This window comes from Mobula birostris (assembly GCF_030028105.1).
Source record: "Mobula birostris isolate sMobBir1 chromosome 26 unlocalized genomic scaffold, sMobBir1.hap1 SUPER_26_unloc_1, whole genome shotgun sequence".
Classification (NCBI taxonomy): domain Eukaryota; kingdom Metazoa; phylum Chordata; class Chondrichthyes; order Myliobatiformes; family Myliobatidae; genus Mobula; species Mobula birostris.
The window spans coordinates 446,991-460,568 of NW_027274039.1; the positions used below are offsets into that span (position 1 = coordinate 446,991).

A 13,578-nucleotide genomic window follows, 5' to 3' on the forward strand; every position below is an offset into this window, starting at 1 on the left:
ATAGAAAAAGGAGTATAAAATGGCGAGAGACAAGTATTTCGTTATTTTGTTTGGGAAGTCTAAGGGAAGGGTAGAAATTCAAGGCTATACTGCACTGAGATGACATCAGGAAATTCCTCCTTATCCAGAGAGCAAAAACAATTTTTCAAATCTGGAACTTGGGACTAGTTGCAAATGTCAAAACTAAACTTTTGTTAGACAGAGAAATTAAGGCATTTGTTCCCATTGGATTTAAAACTGTATTAGCCAGAATCTAACTGAGTGTTATCATACCTGATGGGACCTGGATCCTGGCGAATCACATAACTAGGGCTGTGGATAGGGCTTTAAGCTAAATAGCAGGGAGTGTGTTCAACAGATTGGAGAAGTACGGATAAAGTAAAGGAGAAAAGTGTGGATAAAGATAAAGTAAAAACAAAAGTTAAGAAAGAGAAAAGGAAGGGTGGAGTGCAGAAAAGACAAGTTCAAAAGAGACAAAGATTACAAGATTTTAAAAGCACAATGAGTGTAAGAGCATTTTATCTGAATGCCCGTAGTATTCGAAACAAGGTCTGAAATTGTGGGACAAATCAGTATAAAGGGGTACAATATAGTGGCCATTTCAGAGACCCAGTTGCAAGGTGGAAAAGACTGGGAATTAATTATCCAAGGATATCAGGTAATACGGAACGATAGGCAGGAAGGTAAGTGAGGTGGGGTAGTGCTCTTAATTTGGAATGAGATCAGGGCAATAGTGAGAGATGATATAAGATCTAAGGAGCAGAATGTTGAATCCATATGGGTAGAAATTAGGAATAGTAAAGGGAAAAAAAAATCACTGGTGTGAGTTGTCTATAAGCCACTGAATAATAACATTACAGTGGCACAGGCAATAAACAGAGAAATATCTGAGGCATGTAAGAATGGAACAGCAATTATCATGGGGAATTTTAATTTGCACATAGTTTAGGTGAATCAACATGGTCAAGTCAGTCCTGTGGTGGACGTCATAGAATGTGATCCGTGATAGCTTTCTTGAACAGCATATTACTGAACCTACAAGGGAATGTGCCATCTTAGATCTGGTCCCATGCAATGAGACAAAATTAGTGATCTTGTAGTTGGAGATCCTCTTGGAAAGTGATCAGAGTATGATTGATTTTCTCATACAAATGGAGGGTGCAATAGTTCAATCTAAAACCAATATATTAGGCCTAAACAAGGGAGACTACAACAGGATGCGAGAGGAATTGGATAGGGCTGACTGGGAACACAGGCTATATGGTGGGACAGCTGAGGAACAGTGGAAGACTTGCAAAGAGGTTTTTCACACTACTCAACAAAAGTATATTCCAGTTAAAAGCAAGGACATTAAGGGTGGGAAGAGCCAGCCATGGATAACTAAAGAAATAAAGGAAAGCTCAAACTGAAAGCTCGTGTGTACAACGTCACCAAGAGTAGTGGGAAACTGGAAGATAGGGAGAACCTTAAAAAGTAACAAAGAACCACTAAGCAAGCAATAAAGATAGGGAAGATAGATTATGAAAATATACTAGCACAAAATATAAAAATGGATAGTGAAAAGTTTTTATAATTATATAAAGCAGAAAAGGGTGGTAAAAGTGTATGGATGGATAGAGGATTGGTTAACAGAGTTGGGATAGATGAGTGGCAATCCGTGGTGAGAGGTGTGCCGCAGGGGTCGGTGCTGGGTCCGCACCATATACATTAATAATCTGAAAGAGTGTAGTGTATCTAAGTTTGCTGATGACACTAAATTGAGTGGAAAGGCAAATTGTGCAGAGGATACGGAGAGTCTGCAGAGGAAGTCAGCAAGGGTCCAGCAGATGGAGTACAATGTTGGTAAATGCGAGGTCATCTACTTTGGAAGGGAAAATGGAAAATCAGATTATTATTTAAATGGCAAAATACTGCAGCATGCTGCTGTGCAGAGGGACTTGGGAGTGCTTGTTCATGAATTACAAAAGGTTGGTTTGCAGGTGCAGCAGGCTGTCAAGAAGGCAAATGGAATGTTGGCCTTCATTACTAGAGGGATTGAATTTAAGAGCAGGAGGTTATGCTGTAACTGTACAGGATACTGGTGAGGCCGCACCTGGAGTACTGTGTGCAGTAATGGCCTCCTTACTTGAAGAAGGATAAACCGGCTTTGGAGGTGGTGCAAAGGAGGTTCACCTGGTTGATTTCAGAGATGACGGGATTAAACTATGAGGAGAGATTGAGTCGCCTGGGGTTATACTCACTGGAATTCAGAAGTATGAGAAGAGTTCTTATAGAAGCATATAAAATAATGAAAGTGATAGATGAGATAGAGGCAGGAAAGTTGTTTCCACTGGTAGGTGAGACTAGAACTAGGGGACATGGACTCAAGATTTGGGGGAGTAAATTTAGAACAGAGATGAAGAGGAACTGCTTTTCCCAAAGTGTGGTGAATCTGTGCAAGTCTCTGCCCAATGAAGCATTGGAAGCTACCTCAGTAAATATATTTAAAACAAGGTTGGATAGATTTTTGCAGAGTAGGGGAATTAAGGGTTATGGGGAAAAGGGAGGTAGGTGGAGATGAGTCCATAGCCAGATCAGCCATGATCTTATCGAATGGCGGAGCAGGCTAGATGGGCCAGATAGCCTACTCCTGCACCTATTTCATATGTTCTTATACTACTGAAGGCTTGCACTCAATAACTAGACGTGCCTCTAGCTAAGAAATACCAGGAGACTTTTATCACTGGCATCTACCCCATTAGGTGTAAAGTTACTCTAACTACATAATATTCACAGACAAATCCAATCCAACTAATTACCACCTTATCAGTACACTTCCAAACAGCAGCAAACTGAAGACTGGGATTCCCATCAATATCCTAGCCCAAAAAGGGAACCAGCAGAAATTGTTTGAGAATGAGGTGAATGTGACTGCTCTTGACATTAAGTCAAGTCAAGTCGCTTTTTATTGTCATTTGGACCATAAACTGCTGGTACAGTGCACAGTAAAAACGAAACAACGTTCTTCCAGGACCATAGTGCTAAATGAAACAACACAAAACTACACTAGACTGCAGACCTACGCAGGACTACATAAAGTGCACAAAACAGTGCAGGGCGTCCTGTCCTCTTTTGGAAAAATTTTGGAATCACAGAATCGCCTGTCTGAATCCCTAACTATTGAGTCCCCTATTACTGCTGCCTTCCTCCTTTCCCTACCCTTCTGAACCATAGGGCTAGATTCTGTGCCAGAGGCACGGCCACTGTCGTTTCCCCCAGGTAGGCCCGCCCCCCAACAATACTCAAACAAAAGTACTTATTGTTAAGGGGGACAGCCACGGGTGTCTCTCTAGTATCTGACACTTGTTCCTCCCTCTCCTGACTGTTACCCATTTATCTGTCTCTCGAGGTCCCGGTGTGACTACTTGCCTATAGCTCCTCTCTATCACCTCCTCACTTTCCCTGACCAGACGAAGATCATCAAGCTGCATCTCCAGTTCCCTAACACGGTCCCTAAGGAGCTGCAGCTTGACGCACCTGGAGCAGATGTGGCTGTCCGGGAGGCTGGGGGTCTCCCATCCAGTACATCTGACACCCAGTACAGAAAACCGGCCTCACAGACATACTTGGTGTTTCTATTCCTCACAGGTAACTTACCTCAGCTCGACCCATTACCGCTTAAGTCCAAATGAGCCAAAGGCCTGCACTCTGCCTCAGCTCATTCCTTTGATGACCACTCTGCTAGGCAGTGTTTTCCTTTTATGCCCGAACCTTACCTGCTATCTAACTCTTAATTAGTGCTCTGGTTATAGCCACTGATAAGCCGTGTACAATGGACAAAAGCTCTCGAAGCTCCCTTTTAAAATAACCACAACCAGCACATTCATCCAGCTTGAGGACCCAGCATTAATTCCTTTCTCAAAGGTACATTTACTGTCAGAGAAATGTGTACAATATACATCCTGAAATGCTTTTTCTTTGCAACCATCCACAAAAACAGAATGCTTCCAAAGAATGAATGACAGTTAAACGTTAGAACCCCCAAGTCCCCCCAGCTTTCTTCTCTCCCATGCGTAAACAGCAGCAAGCAACAATCCCCCCTCCACCCACTAGCAAAAGATAGCATCTGCACCCGCCACCAAGTACTCAAGCGTGAGCAAAGCAGCAATAAAGACACAGACTTGCAGTACTCCAAAGACTACTTATTCACCCGGTATTCAACATACCACAGGCTCTCTCTCTGTCCCTAATAAGGGAAAAAGAGATGTCTCTGTTTCACAGCGAGATGGAAGACATAACAAACAAATCGCTGGTTTACAATGTTAAAAGTCTGTTGTGTTGCTTTTTCTGAGCTCTGTGTCCAAAGATATCAGGTCTCTGGGCAGACAGCTGTAGATTTTCTGACTCCCACAACACACCAATCTCCAGCCAGGACACCGACCTTCGATCCGCCCATCTCCAGAGCCACAAGATCTCGGACCTCCTAAAGCAAGCGAAGCTCTAAGGCCACATCCTTGACATGTTGAATAACAGCCAGTCGCCAAACCTCGAAAGTGGGTCCCATTCCCGCAAAGAAATGAAGTCAGCGTGTAACTCCAGGTCAGGGTCTTCAAAAGAACCGTGAAAGGGAAAAATAGAATTAAAGCTGGAAGTAGAGCTGTTTCCGAAGATGCAAGCAAAGGAGTCACCGTTTAGCGCCATCATGACTAAGCTTCACCCTCCAGATTGTCCTCACACTATTCATTACAGTTTGAATTGAATTGAATTGAATTTATTTCTTAGATCCTTCACGTACTTGCGGAGTAAAAATCTTTGCATTACGTCTCTGTCTAAATGTGCAATCATTTTAATTTATAATAAATAGAACAGTCAATATAACATAGAAATACACTCAAATTAGCGTGAGTTAACCAGTCTAATGCCTGGTGGAAGAAGCTGTCCCGGAGCCTGTTGGTCCTGGCTTTTATGCTGCAGTACCGTTTCCCAGATGGTAGCAGCTGGAACAGTTTGTGGTTGGGGTGACTCGGGTCCCCAGTGATCCTTTGGGTCATTTTTACACACCTGTCCTTGTAAATGTCCTGAATAGTGGGAAGTTCACATCTACAGATGTGCTGGGCTGTCCACACCACTTTCTGCAGAGTTCTGCAATTGAGGGAAGTACAGTTCCCATACCAGGCAGTGATGCAGCCAGTCAGGATGCTCCCAATTGTTCCCCTATAGAAAATTCTTAAGATTTGGGGACCCATACCAAACTTTCTCAACCGTCTGAGATGAAAGAGGCACTGTTATGCCTTTTTCACCACACAGCTGGTGTGTACCAGCGTGACCACGTGAGGTCCTCGGTGATGCGGATGCCAAGGAACTTGAAGCTGTTTACCCTCTCAAACCCTTTGATGTCAATAGGGGTTAGCCTGTCTCCATTCCTCCTGTAGTCCACAACCAGCTCCTTTGTTTTTGCAACATTGAGGAAGAGGTTGTTTTCTTGACACCACTGTGTCAGAGAAATGACTTCTTCCCTGTAGGCCATCTCGTTATTGTTTGAGGTAAGGCCAATCAATGAAGTATTGTTGGCAAATTTAATTAGCAGATTGGAGCTGTGGGTGGCAATACAGTCATAAGTATACAGGGAGTAAAAGAGGGGGCTTAGTACACCGCCCTGAGGGGCTCCTGTGTTGAGAATCAGAGGGTTGGAAATGAAGGAGCCCACTCTTACCACCTGCTGATGATCTTGTTAGCCAGTAAAAATAAAACAAATTATGTCTTCTTGTGAGTCATTCAATCTACTCTTCATGCCAATATCTTAGCCTCTACATCACAAGAAGTTATTAATAATATTTGATGCTCAACCTTATCAAATGTTTTCTGGAGATTTAAGTATCATATATCAAATGGTCCCTTTTATTAATAGCTAAATATTTTATCAAAACACTTTGATAAGTTGTTTATTTATTGAGATACAGTGTGGAATGGGCCCTTCTGGCCCTTTGAGCCATGTTGCCCAGCAAACCCCCCCCCAGTTGAATCCAAGTCTAATCACAGGACAATTTACAATGACCAATTAACCTATCAACTGGCATGTCTTTGGAATGTGGGAAGAAACCCATGTGGTGACAGGAAGAATGTACAGACAGCGGCAAGAATTTAACCCAGGTCACTGGTACTGCAAAGCGTTGTGCTAAGCACTACACTGCAGTGCTGCCCCAAGGTTGCTGAAACATGATTTCCCTTTCACTAAAGAATCAAGCTGTTGCATTTTGAAAAAAGAATGATGAGCTACATGTTGTGGAAACAAATTCCAGATTGTAAGGGAGAAGTTGTAGACAGTTGGACAAAAGATGGATTCAAATGAAACTGGACTTGGAGAATCTGTAGATCTGAGAGAGCTCTTTTGCTGGTGCGGTTGACAAAGTCTATCTCTTATTGCTACCATTTTGAGATGCATTTTAGTTCAATTTTGAACTCTTTTTACCATTATAGTCATTCTTTGAGGCAGCAAGCATAATGAGCCAAGTTTCCCACAAGCATCTCATCCTGGTTTATGGAATCTGCGCCATCAGCAAAGAGAGTAAGTCTTAAATCTTGCTGTGTATTTTAAGAAATGTTTTAAAATTATTTAAGATGTCGGTTATTAAGATGACTCCATTGTAATATTACACATAGCAACACAAAAAAAGGCTTAAGAAACTCAGCCCGGCAGGTCTATGAACGAATGTATGATGCTAAGCACAAATAGCAGTCACGGCGTAACATTCCTTCTTTGAATACACAAAGCAGACTTATTTGAATGACAGGACAGATGTGAGGATAATCTAACAGCAGTTTCAGAGACATGGAGCTGCAGAGTGACCAGGACTGGTTGCTTAATGTTCCAAGGCATACAAATTTCACCTGAGCCTCTACCTCGATGTGACTGTGACCTTATTGGTATATAAATGCGGAAATATCTCCAGCATGTTTGAGGAGAACTGTAATTATCATAGAAGATTTTGGTCCATTGACCACAAAATATAGGAGCAGAATTTGTCCATTTGGCCCATCGAGTCTACTCCGCTATTTCATAATGGCTGATTCAATTTTCCTCTCAGCCTTCACCTCCTGTCTTCTCCCTGTATCCCTTCATACCCTGACTAATTAAGAATCTATTAACCTCTGCCTTAACTATACATAAAGACTTGGCCTCTGCACCTCCCTGTGGTAAGGAATTCCACAAATTCACCACTCCCTGGTTAAAGAAATTCCTCCTTATCTCCTTTCTAAAAGGATGCCCCTCTTTTCTGAGCCTTTATCCTCTGGTTTTAGATTCTCTGACCATAGGAGACATCTTCTCTACATCCACTCTATCAAGGCCTTCCACCATTCAATAGGTTTCAATGAGGTCATCCCTCATTCCTCCGAATTCTAGTGAATAGGATGATATATGATCAGGAGGTGTAGAGTCTCGATGGGTTGAGTTAAGAAATGGCAAGGGTAAAAGGACCTTACAATGGCAGTTGTGTTCAGGCCTCCAAACAGCAGCCAGGATGTGGTTTAGAAATTACAGCAGTAGATAGAAAAGGCGTGTCAGAAGGGCAATGTCATGATAATCGCTGGAGATTTTAACATGAAAGAGGCAGAATATAAGGTGTCCAAGTTTATGATAAAATAAAAATATGCAGATGTGCATGTTGCAATGAAGATATTGTGATCCTGCAAAAGGATGTACTGTAGAGTAAATTGAGTGATTGGGCATAAACCTGGCAAATGAAATTCAAGCAACACGCATAAAAATTGCTGGTGAACGCAGCAGGTCAGGCAGCATCTATAGGAAGAGGTACAGTCGACATTTCAGGCTGAGACCCTTCATCAGGAATTCAATGCAGGAAAGTAGAATACCATGAACTTTATTAAGAGGAATCAAAAAATACAACTTCTAAATCGAGAGAATGTGAACGTGTGAAACACAGAATAATCGAGATGCTCCTGTGCACAAATTACAAAAATAAGAGAAGCACAGAACAACCCAGATGTTTCAGTGCACCAATCACAAAACGAGTGAAGCACAGAATGATCCAGATGTTCTAGTGCACAAATCACCAAAAACGAGTGAAGCACAGAAACATCCAGATGTTCACAAATCACAAAACGAGTGAAGCACAGAACAACCCAGATGTTCCAGTGCACAAAACACAATATGAGTGAAGCACAGAATGATCCAGATGTTCCAGTGCACGAATCACAAAAAGTTGGTAGGCAGGTGTAGCATGTAGTTATAATGACAAACTGTATTTTAGCCTTGTTGCAAAGGGCATGGGTTTAGAAAAAAAAGGGAAGTTTTGTGACAATTGTATGAGGAGTTGCTGAGGCAGACCACATCATTGGCTACATCTTTAGCTGATAACCTGGTCACTAACCTATCAAAAACCAAAATAGCAGAGGAACTCAGTGGGTAAAGCAGCAGCTCTGGAGGGAAAGGATTAATCGACATTTTAGCCCAAGACTCTACATTAGTGCTACTATATCTCTTTAACTAGTAACCTCAATTAGTAATTTAGTCACAAGCCTACAATACCTCTGATTCATTCCTTTTCACTTGCAGACATCATGGTTCAGGAGTTTGTGAAATATGGAGCCCTGGACACATACCTAAAGAAGAATAAAAACAATAATTCTGTCAACATTAGTTGGAAACTTGAGGTTGCAAAGCAGCTTGCCTATGCCATGAACTTCCTGGTAAGCGTCACAACCCATATCCAGGGCCACTGTCACATGACTTGCTGTCAAATTCATGTATCAGGGGCCACAGTCACATGACTTACTATCAAATTCATGTATCCGGGGCCACTGTAATATAACTTACTGTCAAATTCATGTATTGGGGCCACTGTCACATGACTTACTGTCAAATTCACCAACATGACTCCCAAGAACTAGGAGAGCAGAATTCAAATAGAATGGGCTGGAATCTCTCAACAAATCATGTAGAAAGCATGAGGTGGAACCAATGTTTCCAGGTTGGAAACTTTCCTCAAAACTGGAACGTATGACGATGTGTGAGTCCTTTTGAATTTGTTTATTTCTCTGAAGGACATCTGGTCCATCAATTAATGCTGGCTGTCTGAGCAATCCCATTTCCCCCACAAATTTGCCTGAAACCCATCCTATCCACTTCCACAGATTATACTAATTGAAAGCAATTTATAGTGGTTAATTAGCCTACCAGCCCAGACACCTTTGAGATGTGGGAGGGTCATTGTTATTATCTGGCCCAGCACAGGGCAATTCTGGAAGACTGAAGCAGACAGAATGAAGAAGCAATGTTAACGTAAAACAGGAGCTCCAAGGGAGAGATTGAACACCTATCGGAATAGTCAATGATCCTCAAGTGTCCGCTGAGAGCTTCCTGCTCACCAGCCTTCTCAAGGATCATGGCACCAGATGAAAGGTAAACACCAATCAAAACTCTAAGTCTCATGTACAGCTTTGTCAACTCTAGAGAGAGTTTGCTTTAAATGCAGAATTTATTCTCTTTTGAGAAAAAGTGTTACTGAGGTAAGAAAGCTTTTCCATGTCACAGTAGGAACATAAAACTTTTCATCCTTTTGACCCTGTGAAGTGTCAGATCCTTGTCTCTGACCATTACAGCTATTGTCAGGACTGTAAGCCTTATTTCCCCTCCTTTGATAACTGTTTGTGTCAATTCATCACATGTTTGGAAATTACTATATGTTTTTAGATACATGAGCCACTTTGGCATGTGGCCAAGGAATATTCAAAGGATCTATCCCAGGTTTTTGATTGGCTCTATTTAATTATGGAGCTCCTATTAAGTCAGACTGTGGGAAATACCCAGCACCAGCCCAGCTTCCCATGAACAGCTTCTGCTCCTTCACAGAATTAGTCTGAATTGCCATCATGATCAGCACAGACAATATGGGCCAAATGGCCTGATCATCTTCTGTGCTATTCTGTGTGCTGTGAAGATGTCTTAACATCAGGCTTTCACCTTGCAGGAGGACAAGCACATTGTTCATGGTAATGTCTGTGCAAGGAATGTCCTGCTGACACGAGAAGGAGATGCAGTGGCCAGGTGTCCTCCATTTATCAAGCTCAGTGACCCCGGAATCAGCGTGACCATCCTACCCAGTGAAGGTAATGAGACATGGGACACTACTGTGTTGTATACATCAGCAAGTTCTGCTGCTATTGAAGTGGCTAAATAGATCCAAAACCAGTTGGGTGATAGGAGGCAGAAGGGTAATGGTGGAGGGATGCTCTTCTGGTTAGAAGTCCAAAGTACATTTATTACAAAAGTATATATACATAATAAAACCTACGTGGAGTAAACTTCGTGCAGCAGTGAGCAGAACTAGCCTAGCCCTTGCCTTTGGTCCTGACACTTTGCCTTTTCAATCCATCTGGCCCGGTGTTTAAATTGTCCAAATATTGAGTCATTCCTCACTCTAGGAACCAAGCCCTGTCAATCAAGACGCATTACAGCTATACAAGACCTTGGTCAGACCCCACTTGGAATACTGTGTTCAGTTCTGGTCACCTCACTACAGGAAAGATGTGGATACTATAGACAGAGTGCAGAGGAGATTTGCAAGGGTGGTGCCTGGATTGGAGGATGTACCTCATGAGAATAGTGTTGAGTGAACTTGGTCTTTTCCCCTTGGAGCGATGGAGGATGAGAGGTCACCTGATAGAGGTGTATAAAATGAGAGGCATTGATCGTGTGGATAGCCATAGGCTTTTTCCCAGGGCTGAAATGGCTAACACAAGACGGCACAGTTTTAAGGTGCTTGGAAGTAGGTACAGAGGAGATGTCAGGGGCAAGTTTTTTTACACAGAGAATGGTGGGTGCATGGAATGCACTGCCAGCGGCAGTGGTGGAAGCGGATACAATAGGGTCTTTTAAGAGCCTCTTAGATAGGTACCCGGAGCTTAGAAAAATAGAGGGCTATGCGCTAGGGAAATTCTAGTTAGTTTCTAGAGTAGGTTACATGGTCGGCAGAACATTGTGGGCTGAAGGGCCTGTAGTGTGCTGTAGATTTCTATGTTCTATGTTCTGGGCCTGGACCCAACCTTTCCAAATTGGCCCAGGACATAGATCAATCAAACTCTGCCTCAGTTTAGGTGGATGGCTCCTGAGTATGCCTCTCCTCTGCTCCACTTCTCCCAACTTTGCCCCAAGTATGCCTCAACCTCGCCCTGACTTGTCCCTGAACATGCCTCCACTTCACCCCGACCTCTTGCACATGCACTCTTCAACCCTCGACTAGCCTCAACTTCACTCGCCTCTTCGTCTTTTGCGGTGATCGTTTACCATAATTTTTTTTAAAGAAAAGTGTTTACTTGTATTTCTTGTTTTGCTAACACCATTAAGTTGTTGCTCACCTTCAGCAGCACCATCTTAAACTGGACATGACATCGGTCCCAGTGCTGGGATATTTGCTTTCGTTGATACATACTAATAACTTGCATAGAAATGTCGCAGGTACAATTTGTAAGATGGTGAAGTATACAAATGTTGGTGGTATGGATAGAGAGAAAGATTGTCTAAGGCCACAGAAGGATACAGATCCAATTGACATTTGTGTGGAGTATGCGGTGATGCATTTGAACCTCATACAATGATGCAATGTGTGGGATGCAGTTCAGAGATTTACAAAGATAATGGCTGGACTGTAAATGCTCCATTACATACTTACGTGCCACCAGTGTTACATAACATCAGAGGCTCTGTCAGTGTTACACATCGCCACACACCCTGTCAGTGTTACACATTGTCAGCATTACACACCGTCACAGATCCTATTAGTGTTACACATCATCAGTATTACACAGTCACAGACTCTGTCAGTGCTACACATCATCAGCATTACACACCGCCACAGACTCTGTCAGTGTTACACATCGTCAGCATTACACACTGCCACAGACTCTGCCAGCGTTGCACATCGTCAGCATTACACGCTGTCACAGACTCCGTCAGTGTTACAGATCATCAGCATTACACACCGTCACAGATCCTATCAGTGTTACACATCGTCAGCAATACATACCATCACAGATTCTGTCAGTGCTACACATCATCAGCATTACACACCATCACAAACTCTGTCCGTGTTACACATCGTCAGTGTTACACACCATCACAGATTCTGTCAGTGTTACGCATTGGCATTACGTGCCGTCACAGACTCTGCCAGTGTTACACATCGCCAGCATTACACACCATCACCGACTCTGCCTGTGTTACACATTGTCAGCATTACTCGCCATCACAGTCTCTGCCAGTGTTACACATCATCAGCATTACACACCGTCACAGATCCTGTCATACTTGCACATCATCAGCATTACACACGACAATGGAGTCTGTCAGTGTTACACATCGTCAGCATTACATACCAGCACAGACTCTGTTAGTGTTCCATATCATCAGTATTACACACCAGCACAGACTCTGTTAGTGCTACACATTGTCAGCATTACATCCTGTCAATGACTCCGTTTTCCACCACCCTCTCAGCCAGTATGTTCTGGTAACTTATGACAAGGTTGATTTTTTTTTGATACAGTGCGCATTGACCGGATACCGTGGTTGGCTCCAGAATACATTGATAAAACAGCACACCTAGTAGCAGAATTAGACAAGTGGAGCTTTGGTACAACCCTCTGGGAGATATTCAGTGGAGGAGACCTTCCACTCAATAGTATGGAACCCACGCAGGTGAGGATGTTCTCTTTCAGCCAGCTCTGCGATTAGATTAGATTAGATTATGAGGACGCGCAGTTCTCTTTTATTGTTATTTAGTAATGCATGCATTAAGAAATGATACAATGTTCCTCCAGAATGATATCACAGAAACACAAGACCAAACTAAGACTGAAAAACTGACAAAAAACACATAATTATATAGTTACAACAGTGCAAAGCAATACTGTAATTTGATAAAGAACAGACTATGGGCATGGTAAAAAAGAGTCTCAAAGTCTCTCGAAAGTCCCATCATCTCACACATACGGTAGAAGGAAGAAAAACTCTCCCTGCCATGAGCTTCCAGTGCCACAAACTTGCCGATGCAGCACCCTGGAAGCACCGGACCACAGCCAACTCTTGAGTCCGTCCGAAAACTTCGAGCCTCCGACCAGCCCTGCGCCACCGAGCACCATCTCTGCCGATCGCTTCGACCCTGGCCCTGGCAACAGGCAATAGGCAAAGCCAAGGATTTGGGGCCTTCCCCTCCGGAGATACTCGATAGCACAGTAGCAGCGGCAGCGAAGCGGGCATTTCAGAAGTTTCTCCAGATGTTCCTCCGTGCTTCTCACGGTTGTCTCCATCAAATCAGGATTGTGCACCAACACACTGGAAGCTCCTCCTACAGCTGATTAGGCTTGCAAAAATGACAACACTTTCAATACAATGAATTCAATGAAGATAAATTCAATAAAAGTATCCGCAGATTCTGGAAATTCAAATTAAAACCCTGAATTGCTGTAAATATTCAGCAAGTCAGGCAGCATCTGTGGAGAGTGAACTGATCTGGGGTTACACCTTTATGATTTTTCCATCCATTCAGGGGAAACATTGCTACTACCAATAGAGTAGCTGCC

At 42.9% G+C, this 13,578-nt stretch overlaps 1 protein-coding gene across 2 annotated transcripts in view; it reads left to right on the forward strand.

The window, feature by feature from the left end:
- Window positions 1-13,578, forward strand: part of LOC140192256 (tyrosine-protein kinase JAK2-like) — a 203,347-nt gene that overhangs the window by 121,664 nt on the left and 68,105 nt on the right. For both annotated transcript variants that reach the window (XM_072249929.1, XM_072249930.1), the window contains exons 13-16: window positions 6,457-6,544; window positions 8,555-8,688; window positions 9,969-10,107; window positions 12,543-12,694. In XM_072249929.1, the coding sequence (XP_072106030.1) occupies window positions 6,457-6,544; window positions 8,555-8,688; window positions 9,969-10,107; window positions 12,543-12,694 (513 nt within the window). The remainder of the gene's footprint in view (window positions 1-6,456; window positions 6,545-8,554; window positions 8,689-9,968; window positions 10,108-12,542; window positions 12,695-13,578) is intronic.